The 25,886-nt window shown below is 41.7% G+C and overlaps 1 protein-coding gene across 1 annotated transcript; it reads right to left on the bottom strand.

Moving 5' to 3' along the window:
- Positions 1 to 2: 2 nt before the first annotated feature.
- On the bottom strand, positions 3 to 25,070 carry brd8a (bromodomain containing 8a). The gene is made up of 20 exons (XM_079836002.1): positions 24,969 to 25,070; positions 24,436 to 24,529; positions 23,782 to 23,851; positions 23,114 to 23,163; positions 22,901 to 23,023; positions 22,747 to 22,827; positions 19,894 to 19,958; positions 19,553 to 19,677; positions 19,270 to 19,461; positions 18,125 to 18,218; positions 17,771 to 17,905; positions 16,631 to 16,770; positions 14,897 to 15,308; positions 4,730 to 4,773; positions 4,348 to 4,613; positions 4,148 to 4,240; positions 3,973 to 4,041; positions 3,526 to 3,808; positions 1,471 to 1,515; positions 3 to 389 (listed from the first exon to the last, which is right to left on the bottom strand). Exons 1-20 carry the CDS (start codon positions 24,985 to 24,987, stop codon positions 330 to 332), a joined length of 2,460 nt encoding a protein of 819 aa, XP_079692128.1. The 5' UTR covers positions 24,988 to 25,070; the 3' UTR covers positions 3 to 329.
- Between the last annotated feature and the right edge of the window lie 816 nt (positions 25,071 to 25,886).

Raw genomic sequence — 25,886 nt, 5'->3', positions numbered from 1 at the left:
TTTCGTCCGTTCATCAGGTTTATTCCCGGTCATTCATCAATACCTGTAAAGGCACTATTCGTACACAAAACAAATTTAGTACAGCACAACACACATCTCACAACAATCACATACAGACAGACACATATATGCACAGATTTTGAGGCAGTCCCATCATTGTCCAATCCTAAACAGCACACAAAACACCAGTGAAACCCTCATGAATATTCAAGTCATCTGTTTAAGCGTGTGGAAGGTGGATGTTAGCAAAATGGATCAGACAGATTGTCCTATGCTGTCTTCATGAATCAGTCACTTAGTGTTTCAAAGGAATCCGCCCGTCCAGCCGCTCATTTCTTCATCTTCAGGTCTGCTTCTATAGCGCAACGTCTCCCCCTGGTGCCCCCGTCCTGCAGAGACAGAAGAAGGTGTCGCTGAGTAATTTTCATTATCCATCTCATTTTTAACGTAAAACTTTAATGTGTCTGGTTTCCAGTGTCATTTGCTTCCAGTTATGCCATTTTGTTATATTTTAATTTCATTATAATTATAAACACTTAACTTTGTTATTCTTCTATTTATTTACATTGAGCGGCTAATGAATCGGAAGTCTTGCATATTCACAGAAAATACACTATATTGCCAAAACTTTTGGGACGCCTGCCTTTACATGCACATGAACTTTAATGACATCCCATTCTTAATCAATAGGGTTTAATATGGAGTTGGCCCACCCTTTGGAGCTGTAACACCTTCAACTCTTCTGGGAAGGCTTTCCACAAGGTTTAGGAGTGTGTTTACGGGAATTTTTGACCATTCTTCTAGAAGCGCATTTGTGAGGTCAGGCACTGATGTTGGACGAGAAGGCCTGGCTCGCAGTCTTTGCTCTAATTCATCCCAAAGGTGTTCTATCGGGTTGAGGTCAGGCCAGTCAAGTTCCTCCACACAAAACTCGCTCATCCATGTCTTTATGGACCTTGCTTTGTGCACTGGTGTGCAGTCATGTTGGAACAGGAAGGGGGCACCCTTCGGAGCATGAAATTGTCCAAAATGTCTTGGTATGCTAAGGCATTAATAGTTCCTTTCACTAGAACTAAGGGGCCAAGCCCAACCCCTGAAAAACAACCCCCACACCATAATCCCCCCTCCACCAAACTTTACACTTGGCACAATGCGGTCAGGCAAGTACCGTTCTCCTGGCAACCTGGCATGCGCTGACCCCGCTCTATGATTTACGTGGCCTACCACTTCGTGGCTGAGGTGCTGTTGTTCCCAATTGCTTCCACTTTGTTATAATACCACTAACTGTTGACCGTGGAATATTTAGTAGTAGGAAATTTCAGGAATGGACTTATTGCACAAGTGGAAACCTATCACGATACCACGCTTGAATGAGTAGCTCCTGAGAGCGACCCATCCTTTCACAAATGTTTGTAGAAACAATCTGCATGCCTAGTGCTTGATTTTAGAAGGCGCAGACGGGATACTTACAAAGAGAGAGAGAAGGAATGCAGGAGAGGCCATGGGAACACAGTCCTGTGAGAGGACAAAGGTCAGCATCAGGGAGAGAGATAAAGGTGCTTTGAATACATGCAACACTCAAATGCAAAAGCAGTTAAAATGTTGCATTGAAAAAGAAAAGAACAGAAAAAGAAGGGTTAATCTGGTTTCATTTATGTGTTTTACACTTGACTGTATTATCAGCCCAATGATCTACAGAAGGTGCGACTCAAACTGACTGAACAAATTTAGACATCTAGGGCCAGGTTTATTAACAGCTTGCGTCACTGCAAACTCTTATTTACTATGATTTACTAAAGACACAGTGAAAAATTAGCGTTGAAAAGGTGTGGACAGAGTTATTTTTGCGGCTGACCTAATTGCATTTGCATTTGTAGGAGTTTCCCTTTCATACGCAAAATTTATTGGATGAGAGTATTTGAAGGAATCATGCAAGGTGATTGAATAAGGTTTGTGATCGTCAATTTACTGGTATTTGCGTCATTATTTACCGGCCAAAAAAAAGCATGTCTTAAACCAAACGCTAATTTGCGCTGCTCTTGGTAGATTGCGTTGGTCATTATGGAAATGATCAGATTGCGTCTGTGTTCTTTCATTTGTGTGACGTCAGTAGATCATGTGCTGAACTTTTCACTCCCATCTGCACTTTTTTTTTTTTTTTTTGGAATTGCGCTCTCACGCTATTTTGACCTGTTTAGGAAATCTGGCCCCTTAAAGAGTTATTAGTTCACCCAAAAATGAAAATAATGTTATTTATTACTCACCCTCATGCCGTTCCACACTCGTAAGACTCATTCATCTTCGGAACACAAATGAAGATCTTTTTGTTGAAATCCCAAGGCTCAGTGAGGCCTGCATAGCCAGCAATGACATTTACACTCAAGATCCATTAATGTACTAAAAACATATTTAAATCAGTTCATGTGAGTACAGTGGTTCAATTATTAATATTATAAAGCGACGAGAATAATTTTTCGTGCGCCAAAAAAACTCAATAACGACTTATATAGTGATAACTGATTTCTAAACACTGCTTCATGAAGCTTCGGGGCGGAAACGAATCAGCGGGTCGAATCCTGATTTCAATCGCGTGTCAAACCGCCAAACTGCTGAAATCACGTGACTTTGGCGCTCCAAACCACTGAATCGACTCGCTGATTCGTTTCTGCTCCGAAGCTTCATGAAGCAGTGTTTTGAAATCGGTTATCACTTTAGTCGTTATTTAGTTTTTTTTGGCACACAAAAATATTCTCGTCGCTTTATAATATTAATATTGAACCACTGTACTCACATGGACTGATTTCAATATGTTTTTAGTACATTAATGGATCTTGAAAGTTTAAATTACATTGATGCCTATGCAGGCCTCACTGAGCCTTCGCATTTCAACAAAAAGATCTTCATTTGTGTTCCGAAGATGAACGGAGGTCTTACAGGTGTGGAACGGCATGAGGGTGAGTAATAAATGATATTATTTTCATTTTTGGGTGAACTAACCCTTTAATGTGAATTAGATGTCTTTCGTATCCCTCTGTGGTCTCTTTCTTCTCACATAACAATCATTTAATCTCAAAACCAATATTACATGTCCATTATTTATTGCAATATTAGACTTTTGTAATATTATTAAAGGATTTGTATTTCAAGACATGCTGTTCTTTTGAACTTTCTATTTCTCAAAGAATCCTGAAAACGTATCAGGGTGTCCACAGAAATAGTAGATAGTATAATAATAGTATAATAGTAGCATACTAGAATGACTTCTGATGGATCGTGTGACTCTGAAGACTGGAGTAATGATGATGAAAATTCAGCTTTTCCATCACAGGAATAAATTCCATAAAAAAATTTTTTAATAGGAAATACTTGAAATTGTTACTGTATTTTTGATCAAATAAATGTAGCCTTTTATCAAGACTATATTCATATTCAAAGATCATATTTGTAATATATATATTTATGTGGACTAACATTTGTGATCCAGAATCTTCTTGTGTGCTGAAATGTGCAGAAGTGCTGTCGCACCTTGTCATTGGGGTCCTGTTTGCGGTTGGCCTCTCTCCCGCGCAGGCTCTTGGCACTGATGCCCGATTCCGAGGTCTGCATGATCAATTGTGTGGCCAGAAATTGCTGGATCTGCTCCAGAACGTCCCTCTGCATCTCCACGGCCATGTGGAACACATCATGGTCTGAGCTGTTGTACATCACCGCGTTCTGGAACATCAGCATGATGTCCCGCTGGAACTCGGCTGTGGTGCGGATCAGCCCGTTCTCAATGTTCTTCTTGATAGTGGACAGATCCATTGGCCTAAGAACCCGGAATTGTGGCGAAGCCATTTCAATTACTTTTTGGTATTTATTTTCATTGTACGTTCAACTTTTCTCTCAAAACAGTCAATTGGATTCCTCCTGATAATAGACGTTTCTCTAATTGCGAAACCTTTACATTTACTTTCAACAATTCGCTCTCACCTGTGCACAATACTGTGGTAACCAGGGGCGATGTCATCCGTCACCGGTTGCAGGAAGACATTCGCATACCTGTTCAAAATGACCAATTATCACTCTGGCTGCATAGAGCTGATGGTTTCTGATGAGCCAGATAAAAGGGGGCGGGGATTTGGAACAACGTAATGGAGACTCTCGCCTGTGATTGGCTGCTGCTCGCCACACCAGCATAATAGCTTTCTTCCAGATCTTCTGAGCCTGAATCGCTTCTTGGTCTTCACTGCAGATAGAGCTGAGGAGGATGAGGAAGCGTGCATTATGTAACGATAGCATAGTACATCAGAGAACAATCAGACTTGGTGTGAAAGCTTAATTATGTGTTGTGTATGCGGCACATACAACTGTGAGGAGGCAGGGCTGCTGGGAATGGAGTCTGCAGTTGTATGGAGCTGTATGGAAGAGGATGCCGTGTGCATGCTGTAGCTGTCCTCGCTCTCGCTGGCCGGAGGGTCCAGCTCTGTCTCCCCCTCTGGCTCAGAGAGATAAACCCCGTCTCCATCCTCCTCTCCCCCACAATCCTCAGCTCCATCCCCTTCTAATCCAGCTTTCATCTCCGACACACTGCCCTCCTCTGCATCACTCACGGCTTCCTCCTCTTTCACTTCCTGTTAACAAGGAGTGTTAAAAAAAAAAATACTAAAAAGGGCAGAGTTAATGGTTTCCGGGTCTATGTATACTCGTGGCTGGTACATTATGTGTTAGCGTATGCGTATAGTCACACCTTTGAGTGCTGTTTTATCTCAGGGTCATCTTCTGAACGTTTATCTGGAAGAAAAAGGAACGTGTGAGTTCTTACCAAACGAGTTCTTATCTTGTGTGTGTGTGTGTGTATAAACTAGGGTTAAAGTTAATGTGTTGTTACATGCATTCAGGGTCAATGACAAATAAAAAAATTTTAAAAAAAAAGAGAAAATATTTTTAAAATTGTACTTAGTTTGATCAAATGTATGGGTTAAAAACATTTATTTAACCCTCTGGTGCTCTTCGTTTAGGGGTTGCATTGGTTGTCTTCCCGGTCATCAGTGACCGAACACCTAAAAATTAAACTTCCTCCACCCCAGTAAAACCAATGCAATTTATTTTTCTTCAAATATATTTTTTCTTTTTAATTTTGTATTTTGAGATGATTTGATGGTATTTTTTTATATTTATGCAATAAGTAAGGTCTATTTTTCTATCTTTTTTTTTCTTTTTTATTATTGCAGTATTTCAGGTTAAAATAGAGACTAGGGGCCCTATATTGCACCCAGCGCAATTGACTTTGTACACCGACGCATGTGTCATTCCTATTTTGCACCCGCGCAAAGCGCGCTTTTCCCTCCACAGAAGCACGTCGCTAAACTAGTGAATGAACTTGCGCTCCCTGGGCGGTTCAGCGCAAAAAAGGAGGCGTGTTCCGGCGCAAACAATCCCTGGTGCTATTTTGCTGTTCCATTAAACAATTGCGCCACTGACCAGAAAAAACCTAGTCTAAAGTCAGTGGCGCGTTGTTCATTATGCTATTTTAAGGGCGCATGCTTGACCATAATGTATAGCGTGCACAACGCGCATACACTTTGCTCATGTAATCTACACAGATGCAACAGTTATTTTTGCAAATCATAAATTGTTACACTAAAAAATATTAACACATGAGATGACGGAAATCATTGTGGTGTGCCACGAAGATGTGAAAAAATAGGCATAAATCTAGCTTACAAATTATTCAGGCTAATTGTAGTCTAATAATTAAGGAGACCTGTTTGCCCAATAGTGGCAACTTCTGGCAAGACATATATGTATATAAGGACATCTAACAAATTGGTTTGTCCGTCAAGAACCAGGAAAAAAAATCGGTGAGGGTGGACGCAGCGATGTCCTCTGCTGGCGTCAGGTCCTGAGTAGAGGCAGATCCACCTCCCGTTACACGGCGTGCCCGATTGATGCTGGCAAGCTTGGACTTTCCCCGTCTTCTGATGTCATTGTAGCGCTTGCGGCACTGGTGCGACGTCCTGGGGATGCCAGCTGATGAAACAATTGTGGCTATTTCCTCCCACGCCTGTTTAACCGACGCTATTTTGGGTGGGTTTCTCCCATCCCCATACAACACAACTTCTCTGTCTTTCACTGCTCTTACAAGAACATCAGTCTCCTCGGCTGTGAACCGCTCCTGGCGTGCGCCTGGTAAATACGCCATAATAATAGCAATCCATAATGGAACTTGCGCACCTGCTTTTACAGGGAATGTTGGATGACGCTCTGATTGGTTTATTCACGTTACGCCCAAACCACACCTATGAATAATGAAGCTACTTCAGACCAACCCATTTTAGATTTGCGCCGGGCGCAAGAGCCATTTATCCCGCCGGGAAAATAGCAACAGCGCCGAGACCCGCCCACAAAGTTACTTGCGCTTCGCGCTTTGACACTTGCGTTTCAGATCGTTAAAATAGGGCCCTAGGCCTTCAAAATAACTTTTTTTGAAGGCAGATTAGTGCCCTCTTTTGGAATATTTGAGAAATCATGCAACCATGGCAGGGTTTTTCCTGGGTCAAAAATGGTCTTCGGTGGTGGCTGACAGACATGGTCACCCATACACACACACGCACGCACAGTAAAAAAGTACCCTACCCACGTGATCTGCAAGCGCAATACTGACAATACATTTTAAATAAATTCAAAGAAAGTTTGTAAATTTTGCTTATCTTATTTTGATCCCACATGAAAAAATACTATAGTATATTATAGTAAAATTACTCTAGTAAATACTATAGTGTTTTTGAACTGTACTATAGTAAATATACTACAGTAAATAAACAAAGTATAGTAAATACTATAATATACTACAATATACTACAATTTACTGTTGTATCTTTACTATAGTATGGTTCAAAAACACTATAGTAATTTTACTATAATATACTATAATATACTATTGTATTTTTTCATGTGGGATACCTTGATGTTTGTTTTTGTTCCTCATTTTTACACTATTTACTGATAATTGTTTTGGTATATAATCATATCAATATTAAAAAGTAGTATTTAAAAAATGAACAAATAGCCTAATTTTCTGCCATATACAATTTCATAAAATGATCAGCTAGCTAACAACAACTTTGTTCTGGGTTCACCTCACTCCAGTCTAAACTAAGTGATTTATAGGCTATTTATTTTACTACACATTATGAACATAAATAAGCTGAAAGACTGTGGATAATTAAAACTAACTCTTACACCCACTCTTGCTAAATTGTGTAAGCACACTAGTGTTCTCATTTCAGAAGTGTTCTGAGTAAATGATTAAACTGATTCGTGAGTTCAGTGTTGGACAGATGAGTTGTTCTAACCAGTCGTTAAAATGATTCGGTTCAAAGGAGTCATTAGGTTGTGAATCGGACATTAGCAGACGCGTTGTGTGTGAATCCCGTCTGTTAGAACATCGCAAAAGATTTGTCAACACACAGAAAACACTTCATAACTGGACACGATTTGTTTCCCGTTTATTGAAAGTATGGTTTATGTCAGCTGGTCAGAGAATCAGTCAATGTTTTTTGAGCGCATTTCACACCCAGCGGTAATGAAAGGAAAACATCGTCTGATAGCGCCACGTGCAACATAGATTCGGTCTTCCGACCTTTTGATTTTGATTAACGTAATATGTGAAATATTAGAAAGCTAAGAATGCTTATTTTGAAGACAGAGAGAGTGCGAGCGAGGGAGGAGCTCTGATCGTCTCTCTGTCACTCAGTTACAAGCGCAGAATCTATTCTACATCATTCATAAATCACAATAACTCATCAAATAAAGCTTTGGCGGGACAAAAATTTGTTTTGGCGGCCGCCAAAAAAATTTCAATGTAGGAAAAACCCTGCATGGGTGTAATTACTAGAGGTCTCTATGGAGAGGCTTGAGAATTCCACTGCTCTGTTTTGAACACATTTAATGATTTTTTTGTTGTTGATGGATTTGAATATATATTAAAAAAATCTCAAAGACTATTTATTAAAAAGTTTTAGATATTTTTTTTGTTTTGTTAGAAATATAGATTTTTTTTCTGTGAATTTGTGTTTTTGAAGATTTCCCATTCATTTCCTATAGTGTCATTTTTGACCGAAGAGTTTTAGTTTAATTTTTTACGACCACTTAGCATGCTCGAATCATGCCCTCAATTTATTTTGTGTTTACATACCTCATGCTAGAAAAGTCACCAAGTTTCATAATTTTCAGATGAAGCTGTGATTTAAAAAATTTCAATATGTGGTTCATAGGCTCAGTTCCCTTTCGAAAGGGAACTCGCGCTGCGTCAGCTGACGCTACGGGGAACGCCTCCAGCGTGACAGGTGCCTGAAATCACAATTAAAAAATGTCAATCCTATTGACCGGTGACAGCCCATGACGTCATCAAGGTGCAACCAGGAAGTATAAAAGGGCGCCTTGCCAACATGACCGTATCTTTTCGTCTTCAGGGACTGTTTTGCCTATCTCACGTAAAGCGTCAAAGAAAGTTTTGCAAACGAGAGAATGAAGTGTGCTCAGAAGCAACGCCACTTCCGCAGATGTGTGGACCCGTGTACCAGGTATCTTACACCTGAGGATACACACACACTCTGTGTGTACTGTCTGGGTGAGGAGCATGCACGGGAAGTTCTCGAGGGAGCTTCCTGTGCAAACTGCGAGCGTTTTCCCCTGAAGACGCTCCGCTCTCGTCTGGCTCTCTTCTCGAGGGGAGAGAATTCAGCATCTGGGGACGGCCCCGCTCGAGCTGAGGCTGAGCGGCGTTTGAAGTCCTGGGGTTCCCAGATGGATCTGGCTCGTCGTCTGGAGACTGGTGTGGTGCTCGCAGATGACGATCCAGATCACGAGGGGCAGACATCGGAGGAGGAGCGGGATTTGAGCTCCTCCTCCTCGTCTGTGGCTCTTCCAACAGAGCAAAGGATGGATGAAGAGGTTGGTGAGTCAGCTGAGGCTAAAACCTCGCATCCATCCTGTCCCATGTACGGGGAGCTGGTGGAGGTCATGGAGCGAGCTGCAGGTAGACTGCAGCTGCCGTGGCAGCGCGTGAGGAGAGAGGTCGTGCGTCCAAATCGTTTGGATGACCGGTTTCTCTCCGCTCATGACCGCCCAGCTCCCGGGAGTCTTCCATTTCTTCCGGATCTCCATCAACAGATCTCGAAGGGATGGAAGAAGCCGTATTCAGCCCGCATCCATCGGCATCAGCGAGCTAACTTCGCTGATGTCGAGGGATTGGCTGAGGCTGGATATGTGTCGTTGCCGCCCGTGGACGAGACGTTTGCGAACTATCTCGCCTCTGGGCGGCCATCGACACTGAGGTCTCCCACCCTGCCGACCAAACCGCTTAGGACAACATCACGGTTGAACGGCAGGGCGTACATGTCAGCGGGTCACGCTGGGGCGGCTTTACACACCATGGCGGTGTTACAAGCCTACCAGGCGGACCTGCTGAGGGACCTCGATCAGGGGGAGGGACTAACCCCTGATGCGGTGACCGAGTTGCGCTGGACCACGGATCTCGCTCTCCGGGCTGCCAAACAAACTGCGTTTGCCATCGGTCGTTCGATGGCGGCGATGGTAGCCACGGAGAGACATCTGTGGTTGAACCTGGCGGACATCGGGGAGAAAGAGAAGTCCTTTCTCCTGGATGCCCCGGTTTCGCCCTCTGAACTTTTCGGCACCTCCGTGGAGGCGGTGGTCGGAAAGTTCAGGGAGGCGAAGGCGCGCTCGGCGGCATTTAGAACATGCATCCCGCTGAGGTCCGGGACCGCACCCAGGCAGCCGGGTGTCCCTGGCCCGTCACGGTCTGAGGACTGGAGACGGGACCAGCGAACCAGCGTCGCCTCTCGAGCGCCCCCTCCGTGGAGGACTGGTGCGCAGAGAAGGCGGGACACCCGCAACAAGAAGAGGAAGGAAGCCGGTGCTGGTAACCGGAACCAGCGTAGGCAGCGGACTCCGCCTCCCAGGGCGCGCAGATGAGCGCTGCCTTTTTCCCTTCCTCCTGTGAAATTCCCCTGGGCGCTTTACATCAGGCCGGTGGGCCAATGATGAGCAGAAAATGTAAGATTCTGACGGCCCGCCTGGTTTGTTTGGTGAAAGCGCCCCCCTCAGGATGGTGGTCGTATACTAGCTTGATGGCTGGTTTGAAGCGCCGAGAAGAGCGAGTGGTGAGTCCCCCTCGAGAAGGGTGAAACATTTTCTACTAATGTTTTCAGGACTCCGTTTTTCGCTCTCCTGAGAGGGCTCGGGGGATTATGGAACATCGCTGGACATCGCAGGGCCTGCAGCTCCCCGTGAGTAAGCTAAGAACGATCTTCTTTGCAACATTATATGTTTGTGCATAATGCTATACTTTAGCTAGTAGAGATCTACCGCCTCTCCGTGTTATCTCTATCACTTATGTGAGTGTTTGTATTGCCGCTCTTGCTCGCGGGCTTGTGGCGCGCGGGGGCGAGTTGTTTGTTTTCCTAGCTTTAAGTATAAAGTAGCATTACGACCGGGTTAAGCACTATGCGTGAGCTGTAGTGAGATCTGCGCCCAGCCCTGTTGGGCTTTTAAATGGGTTTCGGGGCCCCGTTGTTTATGTAAGGGGTGATAATATTTCTTTCCTGAGCCCTGGGTAGATCTAGTGCAGGTGTAGCACCGCACCACTTGGCCTAGACTTTGCTAAGGATGGGGGGCGCTTCCTTTAAAAGCAGGTTTGTCGCCCTAGGCCTGTCTTTCAGTATAAGAACAGTGCATGTTTTTCTGCATCCTTGATTCAGCCCCCTCTTATTACAGAGTAGTCCGGCCAAGGCCCGTCCCCTTCTCTGCGTTCTGGGGTTATTTAGTAATGCAGTGTAGGTGTTGCAGCAGGGATAGCGACCTTGCCAGTGGTCGTGGGGCCGGGCTGAGCGTCTTTCGCTGTGTGCGTCCAAGGGCTTCCACTTTAGTTTTGCTGTGCCCCGCCTTTCAGAGCTGATGTGGCCACCACCTTCTGGTGGCCCCCGGCCTCATCCTGGAGGATGGTACGGCCGGTGGGTTACATTTTTTGTATGATGTGTTTACCCTCTGCTCTATGTCCTCTGCTCCACCTTCTTTAGGGCTCGGGTCGAGCTGAACATCGCAACCTTCTGCAAAAAGTGGCGGTTTGATCGAATGCTCCCCTGAGGCCCGAGCATTACCAATGGCTGACGTCCTTGCACGAACGGCAGACCGCTGTATTAGAAAGTAAGGCGGCCGCCCTGAAGCAGGTGACGTAAGTTGTACTCCCCTCGCTTTAGAGGGTTCCTAAGCGTTTGTTTGCTGAGTACACTGCTGTTGGCAATGTGATTAGGTTCATGTCTGTAGGCACTGCCCTGTGAGACTGCGCTATCGCGGAGGCCCTTTAGCCTCTGGGATGGAGCCAGCCCCAGGTGCGGGCATATGAAGGCCAGCTGGTTGTGAGTAGCCAGCTTGGGCAGTCTGGGCAGCGGACTCCAGGACAAGGGAGTCTCGACGTCGTGGCCCATAGGTGGGCCCCCGAGGATTCTTTCCGTTGACGTCAACTTCAGCAGAAACCTCGTCAACCAGTAGGCCCTCTTTGGCCTCCTTGGGGATGAGTCCCCAGGTGATAACTGGATGTCCAGTTCTTCGTCAGCAGCAGACAGCTACCGTCAGCCCGGGTGCAGCAGCCAGCCTTCTTCTATCCGCGGCAGGGTTCATAGAACCTGCAGGCCTCCTATTTGGAGGTAGGCCCTGCCAGGCCTCCCTGAGGGGTAGGCTCCCGTTTTTGGGTTACCTTGGCTCAGATGGTAGGCCCCATCAGGCCTCCCTGAGAGCCTGCTGTGAGTAGCAGGCCTTGCCCGGTCTCCCCAGAGGGGGTATTCCTGAGCATTAGTCCCTCGACGGCTGGCACGAGCTGCTAGTAGGTGGTAGGCGTTACCAAGCCTCCCTAAGGGCCTGCTGTGGGGTAAGCAGGCTCACTGGACCTCCTCTGAGGGGTTGGTCCCGGGCCTCAGTCACTGGATGGCTAGCACGAGCTGCTAGTAGGTAGTAGGCCTCACCCGGCCTCCCTGAGGGCGAGTTCCCGGTTCCCAGTCTCTGTGGCGGTGAGTATGGAGTGCTAGCAGGTAGTAGGCCTCACTAGGCCTCCCTGGAGGACTAGCACGTTCTGCTATCAGGTGGTAGGCAGCGAGCCTCCCTGAGATCGTTCCCCGGTCCCCAGTTTCTGTACCTCACGGTAGCACGGGTTGCTAACAGCTAGCAAGCGGCACGGGCTTCCCTGGGGGATTCGCTATTGGATTGTAGGCCTCACCTGGCCTCCTCTAAGGGCATGTTCCGGTTTCGCAGTTACTAGATGAGTCTAGTCACTGTGGAAAAGCTATCTAGCGCACCTATTGTCAGCAGCCACCAGCCTAACTAAGCCTCCCTGAAGGAATGCCCAACGACTAAACAGGTGGTAGGCCTCACTAGGCCTCCCTGACGGAGCGAGTCCCTGTTCTCCCAGCTACCTCGAGGGCTAGCTCGACTGCGGTCAGGTGGTAGGCCTGCTAGGCCTCCCTGAGGGCGAGCTCCGTGGTTTGGACACGCGAGCAGTCGGCACAGGTTACCAGGTGGAGGCCCCTTCTGGCCTCCCTGGGGGACGAGTTCCCTCGGAGGGAACACATAACTGGCTTTACGCTGACAGCTGGTGGTCACCTGCTATCAGGCGCCGGTTTCTAGCCGGTAGCACCTGAAGGCGGTGTTCATACCCTAGCATGACGAGACGACGCTGCTACTATGCGGTCCCTACAGGAAGGGACTCTCATAGATCGCCTACAGCATGGTTACCTACCAGGCAGGCTTGGGAGCTCCTCTCAAGTGAGAGTCTTCTGTGAGCTGATAGCCGCTTGGCACTGATCCGTCAGTTGTAGGCCCATCGAGGCCTCCCAGCAAGGATCAGCCTGTAGGCCTGTTCGGCCTCCTGAGCACGTTTTAAAATAAGTGCTTGGTAGATCCTAGGATCGAGTGGCTAAACTCCCCTCGCTAGCAAGGGTTAGAAAGCACTTCGCTGAGCGCTGCTCTCCAGGATAACCCGTCTCTGAGGTCCGGCTGGTGGAGGACACTGCCTTTTTGCAGTACCCTAGCAGGATGTCTCTCCGGAGGCAAGTACCAGAGGCTCTGTACTTAAGCAGACAGGGGTTGGCCGAACTGACGTGTCCCACATAGAGGTCGCTAGGTCAGGCCTCCCTGGTGGCATTCGGTGAATTCTTCCCGAATGGTGACTGGCGCGGGTTCCCTCGTGTCCCCCTTAAAGTTACCTTAAAGGAACCCCCTTCTGTCGAACGGGCTGGTTCCAGGCCTTCGAGCGGCCAGGGTAGGACTTCATGTAGTATGCAAAGTTTCCTTCTCAGGTTTATAGCTTGGGCTTTGACCGTAGGGAGCGCTGTCACTGACAGCCTAATGTGACCAGAAGGGGAGTGGTTCAGGCTTTTCAGTTGAATTTGCTTGTCCTGACAGTTGTCACTGCCATTGGGCATGCACTCCTTTCGGCATGGCGGCGTTGGTATATCGTTCCCCGTAGCGTCAGCTGACGCAGCGCGAGTTCCCTTTCGAAAGGGAACGTCTCTGGTTACGTATGTAACCTATGTTCCCTGAGAACAGGGAACGAGACGCTGCGTCGCTTTGCCATGCCACAAGGCTTGCCTGCCAATCAGTCCCTTCAGACGTTTAGATACGGTCATGTTGGCAAGGCGCCCTTTTATACTTCCTGGTTGCACCTTGATGACGTCATGGGCTGTCGCCGGTCAATAGGATTGACGTTTTTTAATTGTGATTTCAGGCACCTGTCACGCTGGAGGCGTTCCCCGTAGCGTCAGCTGACGCAGCGTCTCGTTCCCTGTTCTCAGGGAACATAGGTTACATACGTAACCAGAGACGTTTTTCATATGAGTGTGTGTGTATAAGTGTGCGTGTGTGTGAGAGTGGATGTGTCAATATCACACTCTTGATGTTTTAGAGTGTTACCCCTTTACTGCTGTGTACTTTTTTCACCACATTTTACCAGCTGAACTAACCTTGCCTTGTCATAAAAAGATCAAATTACTGACAGTCATAATGGTCTATGATATATATATATATATCTTTTTTTTTTTTTTTTTTTGCATACTGGTTGCACCACATGACCTTGATTTAGCAAATCTTAACAATTTTAACAAAGCTGCTAAATTGCTTTTTTCTAAGAAAAAGAATAAATGATTAGAGTAAAATCCAAACTAAGGATTTCATTCCTTTAATACGTATTAATACGTATTAATAATATTATTACGTATTATATATTTTTTCTTTTCATTATGATATTTGGACAGTATGACTGCCCCAAAAAGGTATGAATTTGATTTTTTTTTTTATTAACATTTGAATAAAAACTACTGTTCTAACGTTCAGAATCTGTCATTAGTAGTATCTTATGCTCACCAAAGCTACATTTATTTGATCAATAATACAGTAAAACAATATTGTGAAATATGATTACAATTATTTTCTAATTTAATATATCTTAAAACATTTTATTTTCTGTGATGACAAAGCTGACTTTTCAGCATCCTTACTCCAGTCTTCAGTGTCACATGATCCTTCACAAATCATTCTAATATGCTGATTTGTTGCTCTGGAAACATTTATTATTATTAACAATGTTGAAAACAGTTGTGCTGCTTGATATTTTTGTGGAAAATACTGTGGAAATATTTTTAATATTCATTTTTTTCAGGATTCTTTGATGAATATAAAATAAACATATTTATTTTATAGAAATCTTTTGTAAAATTATATATGTATTGTCATTTTGATCAAATTCAGAAAAAAATCTTACAGAAGTGTATGAATAGCATTTTTTAAAATAGCATAATGATATAGATATGAACTAATTTGCCCAATGCAAAACGTGGAGTACCTGATTGAGACCGTGTCCATTCGTTAGTCTCACTTTTGATCACAGTATGCAGTGATTCTGACTGCCCATCCTGGGCATCACCTGTGTGCTCTGTTCTGTGGGCATCTGGCTGTGAATGGGCTCCTGCTGTCGGAGTAGGGTCTTGAGGAACAGAGAGGACAGTGGTGGAGGGTGTCGGGTACCCCTGTGCACAGCCACTGCTGGATCCACATGTGTCAGGACCATCCCTTTTACCCTCTAAGAGATGCAGGGAATGTGGGTCCAAGTTCTCTGAATTACTGGAGGGCTCAGGGCCAATGGGCCTGAAGGGGTTTGGCTCCCAGGTACCTGACAGGGTGTGACCCGTGTCCTCACACAGAGACAGAGCTGCTTCCACTGCTGCAGCATCCAGTGCCTCGGCATTCTCATCCCCCTACGTGAACACAGGATGACAATGAGTTTCTGTTGGACCATGTAGGACAGATTTGTGGTAAAACCATGGCTTACAGCCTAATTTCGTATTTTTGCTGTGTCAACTAGTGACCCAGTATAAACTCAAAACAGATGTTTTATTTTTATCTTTCGGCTCAATATACAGTATTCCAATGGTATAGAGGACAAAAATGTCCATGTCAAAAAACTGTCATAAAATGTTTTTATATTGGGAGCACAAACTTATTGGTCTCATTTTTAAGAAGACCCTTGGCAGATTATTGTTGTAGTCAAAAAAGTTTAAAAAGTGAAACCAGAAAAAAGTTAGGTTGAAGTTTATGAAAATTATTTATTAATATTATTTTATATAAATATATATTTTATGAAACATGTTGATGTGTAAAACTGCCAGAAAATCAAAGCCATGAACCTAAACAAACTGTGTTCCAAATTTGCGGTTGATATCTCAAGAAATTAGTTTTCAGTAAGATTTTGTTTGGGACAGTGCCAACTTTTCCCCAGTAGATGCCAGCAAAACTCCACTGGTACACACAGCGGTTGGATTTGTGATTTGCCATTTTTTCTCTCTCAAATATTACAAGCAAACGCACACGCACACACAATTTTTTTATTACACACATACACACCACACTCTGACATCCACACTAACACACCCACACAGTTATAGCTGCATAATTTATTCAATTGACTTTATAATATGCATAAACAGACAACAGGAATAAAGTGAGTATTTGCTTTACAGGCCAAACCTGAAAAAATGGCACCATCTGGTAAAAAAATTGTAAACATTTAAATTGTGAAGCCTTGCCAACAGAATAAAAGCCTATTAACAAAGATTGCAAAATGTTATAGTTAAATGGCCCTGGGATTAAAAATTGCGGTTTTAATGGGTTTCAATGGGGACATTTTTGTCCAAACGATGCTAAGAGGAACTAAATTTGTGTATTAAATTGATCAAAAGTGACAACAAAAAAAAAAACATTTATAATCGTACAAAAACTGTTCTTCATTTGAAATGTGAACTTCCTATTAAATCAAAGAATCAAAGTTATTTTATTAATGAAATCGGTGGGGCTGTGTTGATATCAAGTGTCTGTGCTCCTGAATGATTCTGTGTGTGCTCAGCCCGATCCCCGATCTCTGTGTGCGAGTGATGGGTGTGTGTGCTTCAATGAAAGCAGCGAATTAGTAAAGAATAGGGATTGAACTACCTGTGCGTCAAGTATTCAGACAGACCATAGTATACATTTATTTATATACATATATACAAATATATGCAATATATGTATATGTCTGATTTACCTTCTCCTCAATAATGGCTATGATGTCGCCAACCGTCTCTAAGTCCAGCTCTTCTGCCATATAGGACACAGTCACCAGGTCCTCTTCCCCTAAAACTGCTTCCTTATTATCCACTGAAGCACTGGGGGCTCCATCACCTCCTGTTTAAAGTATCACACATATATCAAACCCACTAATCGGCTTTATGCATCCAGTTCAGGTAGAGATTTGTGTTCCAACTAGAGACCTGCACTCCCATGGAACCCGGGACACAGGACCCGATGCAGCAGAGTGCAGCATGGGACAAGATTTGATGGGCAAAATATAGGGAAAAGCTGCCCATAACTGCTGGCCTAGGATCGGTTTTCTCTGCAATAATAGCATATTGGCGAAACAGATTTGGCAAACGTTCCAGTGCGCATCTGTGTTTGCACTCTGGAGAACGTCAAAGACAGCGTGTTTTTGCAGCGTTGAGCAATGTAGCCAGTCACAAACATATCTGTTGATTTCTTGAACGCAATGGCCAATCAGATGTGTTTAAGTTAGAGTTAGTGTTTCATTTTTGTTCAGTACTGAGTTCTGCACGCTCGCGAATGTAGTGTAGAATGTGCAGTGTAGACAGCTTCATTGATTATAACGGAAATTTGTGAGATTGCGATTAACTAAAATGAGTGACAGCTGGGAGCACTCTTTGCATGCTTTCTGCCATGCTAAATCATGCATGCTGTAGCCTATGCTTGCTTTTCTGATCAAATTAACAGTGGTTTGTGAATGTAGATGCTTTAATAACAAATCATTTATCGGGAGCGTTTATGCTGGGATGTGTAAGTTGTGGCTAGGCGAAACGTAACTTTTTCATGGAAATGTTATGGACGTACTGAAAAAATATGTATACTTTTACCTGCGGGCATGTGTTGGTGGGAGCAGGACAAAACATTAATGTTGCGGGTGGGAGAGGGAGAAGGTAATACTTTTGCGGGAGTGGGTGGAAGCGGGACAGAATCCCACGAGAGCGGGACTGAAAAATCCTTCCCACGCAGGTCTCTAGTTCCAACACACCAAACAAACAAGAGACAGTTGAACAAAGGTCTAAAATAAAATGTTAATACATCAGATTCGAAATAAAAATGGGAGAAGTATAAAAAGGCATCTAGGAGAGACCTGTGCCGAGCGGGGCAGCTGTATCCACTGCAGGGGTGGCAGTGCTGGGGGCGGAGTCTGCAGTGGCCAATGAGCTCAGCTGAGAGGGGAATTGGGCAGGGCCAGCTTCCAGCAGGCGGGACAGTGTGGGAGCACCTGAGACACGTGCACAAATGGCACGACATACCCACACACACAAGGTGCACAGAGAGAGCGGGGTAGGCGTTAAGCTGGAAGACATACCCATATCATAACAAAAACTGAAACATAAAGATGCTGATGATACAGAATTTGTCACTTTGCTTCTACAGCTCAGCTGCTAAAATGTGGCACCTGCTAGATTCAGTGCACAGATACGTGTGTATGAATCCATACCTGTAGCTGCCTGAGAGGCTGGTAGTGAAGAAGTCATCATCTGATTATCGTGACTTCCTGTAAGTTGACTAGACGGAGATTCTCCCTCAACTGCCTGCAATAAGGATTTTCAGTAGATTGCCATCTTTTAAAAGCCTTTGACTCAAAAAATGAAAGAAATAGCTGTATCACTTTTCCCACACTTTCTGACCAATGGATTTTCATGATTTTCCCCATGGCGTTTCCAGTCATTTGCCAGATAAGGATTATTAACATATATTTTTAAAGAGACTTTACTCACAAAGAGTAATTTCTAGCCAAATAAAAACATTATATTCATGATTATGATTTATATTAAGCAGTACGCGAGCAATACTGACTAGAAATGTGCATGACTTCCACAATCTTTTAATTTTTTATGAATCCTGGAAAGCTCACTCCTGACGTTCCCTGATATTTTCAGAATTGTGAGAACCCTTTTTATTTTTCTGTCACTTAATATTGTTTGGACACAAAGAAAAGTTTGGGGCCAGAATGATTTAATTTTTTTGAAAAAACGTAATACTTTTATTTAGCAAGGATGCATTAAATTGATCAAAAGTGAAAGTAAAGACATTTATAATGTTACAAAAAATATTTATAATTCAAATAAATGCTGTTCTTTTGAATTTTTATTCATCAAAGAATCTTGCAAAAACTGTATCAGGGTTTAAACAAAAACGGTTTTCAACATTGATAATAATAAAAAATGTTTCTTGAGCAGCAAATATTAGAATATTTGCATATTAGAATGATTTCTGAAAGATCATGTGACACTGAAGACTGGGGTAATGAAAATAATGTTTTGACATCACAGGAATAAATTACATTTTAAAATATATTACTGAAAAGGTTCTTTGAAATTGTAAAAATCATGCAGGCCCCAAACCTTTGAATGGTAGTCTATGCCACATTAAATATGCACATTTTTCTGCATCTTCTTCACTTGTTGTGGAGGAAAATCAGCAGAATAGATTGAAATATCATAAAATGTATGACTAAATAAAACTGAAGATGCAATGAATGAATCGATTTATGTTGAGAGAGAGAGAGAGAGAGAGAGAGAGAGAGAGAGAGAGAGAGAGAGAGAGAGAGAGAGAGAGAGAGAGAGAGAGAGGAATTCTGACCAGTCTGGGGCTGGTGGGCAGGAGACTCCCTTTCTTCAGCAGTTCTGACAGGAGAGGGGAGGGGGGCGGCGTGATTTTCTGACCCAAAAGCTTCTTCTGTGTTGATTCATCTAGCAGACACCCCAAACTCGCCTCTACCACTCCAGGACCTGGCAGCTCCGTCAGAGGCACAAACACTGATGATCCTGCTCCCTGTACCGGGGAGGGATGATTGTTAAAATAAATGACAGACTAAAATGAAATGACAGTATTTAAAAGAATAATGAAAGAAAAAAAAACTCACAGTTGTGCTATGATCTTCAGATGAATCTCCGATAGGAAATTCCAGGCTTGGAGAGCAGGCCCCAGAGGGGGAGCGCACTGTCACACTGGGCACACGTTTAGGAGTGTTCTTCACTGCCTGCCTGGCTGAAAAGAAAAGATAAACAGCTCTTACTATGATGCATTTATGAATGACTGTTTAGAATCAAAGACCTGCGCAAGTATGCATTAAATGCTATAATATGCATTAATTACTTTATTAAACCACATCTTTAAGACAATGGGACCCAAAAAAAAACCGACAAACAAATGTGAAGAAAAAAAAACAATTCTAATGATTCTAATGTGGGCTTTCTTTAGTACCCTTGTACGCTGCATCTGTGGCCTTTCTTTTCACCTCAGCTTCTTCTTCCTCTTGTTTTCTGCCCCTAATGAAGATCCAGAATTTAATAAATCAACAAACATTTACTTAAAGGGATAGTTCATCAGAATTAAAACTCTCAACATCATATTATCATATACCTGTGGAATTTTTAAAGAATCTATTATCAAACTTTTAAGAAATGCTTTCAGTAACTGAAATGAAGCTAAAATAAAATAAAATATAATTATTAGATGAAAAACTCAAACTTAAAAACATAAATGAAAATTAGAAATGTTGCAATGGCAACTAAGTGAAAACAAATAAATAAATTACAAAATTTGACTTAACTAAATATAATTTTTAATAGCACAAAATAATATATATATATATATATATATATATATATATATATATATATATATATATATATATATATATATATATATATATATATATATATATATATATATATACACAGGGCTCGACATTAAGCCTGTTCACATGCTTGTCCTTTAGACAAGTAAATCTGTCATTCACTTGTCTGACTAAAACATTTGCTTGTCCGGTAAAAAACTTTTTTTTGTGTGTGTGTTGTAAATATAATTTATTTTGAAGCAATATTCTCACCAGTGTTCAGTCAGCTTTAACATATTTAAATCTGCATATTTGTGATATTTTTACTTTTTATGAAGGGCATTTTTCCATAATCTTCTAACTATTAAATATAGGCTATGGTTCAGCTTTCATTTAATATTCTTAAATTTGATCTATAAATTAAATTAGAATAAGACACTATTGGGCTGTTGCCAATGAAATTAAATAATTTACACTGAAAAAATGTTATGAGATTGTTTAAATATTTTTGAATATACAAATAAGAAATGTTGGAAAGAAAACATTAAACTAAACCACCAGTAGGTGGCAGCAGGTGACCGTCTTAATGAGTGAGTCATTGAGTCGATTCATTCAAACGATTCATTGAAAACGCTGAATCATTCAGTAACACGCTGTTGCTGTGAGATGCGTTATGGTTCTGCTGTGATTTTTGTTTGGAACTCTTTTCGCTGCTGAAATAGAACAAAAACAGTCGATATTATTGCATCTAAAATGTAAGTGACTTAATGTTAATTGATTTCATATGACAGTTCCATAATCAATTAGTGTCGTTTTCAGTCATGATGTTATTCAGGAAAATAGCACTCTTGGTTGTGTGATGTTGCTTAACTGTATTATATGTTATAAATATAAAAACTCCAAAATTTGTCATTTTAACCGTGTATGTGAACTGTAGTTTCTTTGTGTGAGCAGGGTTTTTCCTGCATTGAAAATTTTTTGGCGGCCACCAAGACAAATTTTTGGCCCGCCAAAGCCTTATTTGATGAGTTATTGTGATTTATGAGTGTAGAATAGATGACTGTTGCACGTGTGATATGGCAGTGTTAAATGAGTGACAGAGAACGAGCAAAGAGCTCCTCCCCGCGCGACCGCTCTCTCTTTCTGTCGATGTCTTCTCATATTTCACATATTGGCTCATATTTCACATATTAATCAAAATCAAAAGGTCGGAAGACCGAATCCATGTTGCACGTGCCGCATTCGGATATTTTTTTTCCTTGAATTCCTTGAGTGTGAACTGCGCTCAAAAAACATTGACTTTTCTCTGACCAGCTGACATAAACATAAGTTTCAATAAACGGGAAAACATTATATTCTGTTATGAAGTGTATTCTGTATTGACAAATCTTTTGCGATGTTCTAACAGACGGGATTCGCACACAACGCGTCTGCTAATGTCCGATTTGCGAACCAATGACTCATTTGAATCGAATCATTTTAGCGACTGGTTAGAACAACTGATCCGTCCCACACTGAACGAACGAATCAGTTTATTCATTTACTCAGAACACATCTGAGATGAGAACACAAGTGTGCTTACCCCATTTAGCAAGAGTGGATAGTAGGAATTAGTTTAATCATCCAGTCATTCAGCTTATTTATGTTGACAATGTGCAGTGAAATATAATTTAGTGTAGACTGGAGTTAGGTGAGACCAGAACAAAGTTGTTAGCTAGCTGATAATTTTACAAAATTGTATATGGTAGAAAATTAGGCTATTTGTAAATTTTTTAATGCTACTTTTTAATATTGATATGATTATACCAAAACAATTATCAGTAAATAGTGTAAAAAATGAGGATCAAAAGAAACAAACATCAAGGTAGAGATCATACATAATATCAGATGTCAAAATAAGATAAGCAAAAATTACAAACGGTTTCTTTGCATTTATTTTAAATGTATTGTCAGTATTGCGCTCACAGATCACGTGGGTAGGGTACTTTTTTACTGTGTGTGTGGATGACCATGTCTGTCAGACACCACCGAAGACCATTTTTGACCCAGGAAAAACCCTGTGTGAGAAGCGCTCATTTGTTGTGATTTCTCCTCGAGACAGAGAGACTGCGCGACCGTCAACAGCGCAAAATTGTTACCTTCAGTTCATTATACATTATATATTATTATCCACTATCGGATAATCGCCACTTACACTAAATTAATGCAGAATCATTCTTGCATTTCGGTGATTCCCTAGTTATTTTTATCAACAACGTTTTAATCAGGATACTAAGTAAAATTCTTTCACTTGCCCCTTCAAAAAATACACTTGTCCTGGACACGCGTTAATGTCGAGCCCTGACAAACATCTATGTTAGGATTCTTAAAAAATAAAAAAAATAAAAATAATACATAATATACAAAATTACAATTTTGTGGGGAACTATTCCTTTAAATGTTGTATATTTATAGCAAATAGTGTTGACGATGGATACAGCGGATACAATGATTCTTACCGTGTAATTTCCTCCCATAGCTCCTCAAGTTTGGAGTCCAGATGACCTGCCTGGATGAGTTCAGTTTCTCTCTTCAGTTTCCTAAAGGAACAGTAATAGAGTTAGTCAGTTGACAGTAGGAAATGGTCCAGGTAAGCCTGTGGACATTTGATACCTGTGCTTCTCTTGTGTGTCCTTGATCAATCGCTTCAACTCCTCTATCCTCTCCGCCGTCAACCTGCGAACGATCACATCCTCCACCGTCTCAACCACCTCCCCTTTCTCACCTCGCTTTCTTCTGTGAACATGCACACACACACTCTCACCATTAACTGCTGTCGGGAATGGAGTGAGTGTTAGAACGCAAATGAACAGGAAGTGGACTCACTTTGGCGCCTCAGTTGTCTCCAGGAGCTCAGAGTATTGTGATGCACAATGCTGTGAAACAGTGAGGAAAAGAAGAGAGTGTGTGAGTGTGTGTGTGTGTTATAAGTGTCTTATTAATTGATCTTTAAAGGAATAGTTTACCCAAACAATTACAGAGCATTGGAAGACTTGGAATACAATACATGAGTCATATTGAATATTTTTGTGATGCTTTTATGCTGCTTTTTTGTCCTTTTCAGTCGCCATCCACTTTCATTGTACACTCTAAAAAAAAAAAGGCTCGTAATCATAGGGGAACCTTTTTAGTGCTATATAGCACCAATTTTGGTGCTTCAGTGGTTCTTCAGAGGTGCTATATAGCACCTTAGTCAAAGAACCGGTGAAGAACCTCTGAAGAACCGGTGAAGAACCTCTGAAGAACCGCTGAAGAACCACTGAAGCACCAAAAATGGTGCTATATAGCACTAAAAAAGGTTCCCCTATGATTACGAGCCAAGAACTATTTTTGGTGCCATATAGAACCTTTTTTTTTTTAGAGTGTATGCGGGAGCAGCACTGTTCCACAATATGTCATACAGGTTTAGAATGAAACATCAGAAATGTAATTTTGTGTGAGCTTTTCCGCTTAGTTTTCCGTGTCATTGGATTGTTTTACAGATTCTCCAATACCTTCTGAGAGAACCAATCAGGAGGGCGTCCAGGTTCTGCAAATGGCTTAATGGCTCGGCTCACAGACACCCTAGAACAGCCATTATACAAAAACACATGACTATGATGTTGCATGTTAAATTGTTTGTTATTAATTTATAATTAACTAACTAAAAAAGAATAATTTGAAGTTTAAGTAATTCAACATATTTCTATAAAACAATCCATTATGCAATTATTTATTTTATTAGGAAAATACCATATTCTCTTTGTACATTCTTATATTTTTTAAATTAGCCTACTTTAAACTAAACAACACCTAGTTTTTTTCTTTTTCTGGTATTCCCTATTTTTAAATCTTTATATATATATATATATATATATATATATATATATATATATATATATATATATATATATATATATATATATATATACTATTTTAAATTATTTATAATGAATTTACATTCTTATAGTAATGCCAAGCTCTAAACAATTTTATTAAGCAGAAATGTTGAGTATTTTTTTTATCCTTAATCCTTATCCAGTAAATCACAAACAACTAGAAAAGTAATGGAGCCTTTGAATGGTGTTGTGGTCAATGGGGGACCTTGGAGTCAAAACGGTTGAGAACCTCTGAATTTAAAGCTATGATATAAATGTAAAAAAAATCACCAGTTTTGGTCTCCACTCTTCATGACAGAGGAGGCGAGGCACAGCTTTTCCCTAATTGACCATGGCTCTGTTGGGCCCAACAGCAATTTATGTTCTGTCCAAAGAATAGAAAAGGCAGATAATAAAGAGAACATGCATGTTTCAGGTGTAAACAGCATTTAGGCACATCTGCTACGCTGCCAGATGAATGGGTGGGCAGTTTGACAACTAATAACGAGGCCATTTTAGATGGTCGAAGCATCATCGGCGTCTCACATTCCTCTAACAGATGGTAAATGTAATACACTCACGAAAGCTAGGCTGATGCCATAAATGTGTCGTTTTGGTAAAGTGTCCAGTGATTCGGACAACGAGCGTCATTGTAATCAATGACTTGTGTGCGCAAATCCCGCAACTCCTGTGCAAGGCACGCGCACCGCTGCATCAATTATGCACGCGCTTGACATGCATCAATTATAATCTGTCCTCTGCCCCATGCAGGACACACGCCGTGCATGTATGTGCATGATGAAAATATAGAGAGCAATACTCACTTCCAACTCCGCTCGCCATTTTGTCATGACAGGACTGTTTTCTATTGCTCCTTTAGCATGACAAGTGTCTGGCTATCAAATGTAAATGTGCATATCCGGTGTGAATTTTCCAACAATTATTTTGCACTAAGGTCTGCATAACCCCAATGTAGTTCAGTCACATGTGCACTGCTGAAATTATAAAAGTCTATTATTTTGACCAGCATTTTGCGCTGGCGAGTCCATATTTTCTTAATACTTATAAGAACTTGAAGATATTTAAATGTCATTGAATGACGTTGAGTTTATAATAACTAAATATATAATAATAATAATAATAATAATAATAATAATAATAATAATAATAACGTTTGGCAATTTCGCATTGTTATTTTTTTTCTTCTGCTTACTAAATTCATTTGTGAATGAAAGTTTCTTCCTGGTGATTGTCTCGTGCAATGACTTTTTGATTTTGGAATGAAAAAAACAATCCATTATGCAAATATTTATTTTATATAGAAAATAATACCATATACATAAAAACAAGTGGACAGTTTCCAAACCACAGTTCTTATATTTTTGTAAATTATTATACATACACTTTTTGGAACAAACTAAAACCAAAAAGCACGGAAAACATGTATTTCTGGCAGTTAATGTTATTGTGATATAATACCTTTTTTTCGTCTGGTACTGAATAATACAATTAGTCCTGTTGTGAATTAAAAAAACGTCAAAAAAGGAAATAATTATTTTGGAATCAACACCCAGCAAATGTTTACATTGGATCATTTAATTTCATTATGGCATGCAGCGACATTATATGCTATAAAGACAAATTTGTCGTCAACAAAAAAAAAAACTAAATTCATTTGAGAGGCGCCTTCGAAAAACAAACATTTGATTGTAGCTTTTATTTTGACTGGCTGGTCCTTACCG

Source organism: Gobio gobio (assembly GCF_949357685.1).
Source record: "Gobio gobio genome assembly, chromosome: 14".
NCBI classification, from domain to species: domain Eukaryota; kingdom Metazoa; phylum Chordata; class Actinopteri; order Cypriniformes; family Gobionidae; genus Gobio; species Gobio gobio.
Note: the sequence above shows the minus strand (reverse complement) of the source record. Positions and strands in the feature narration are given on the sequence as shown.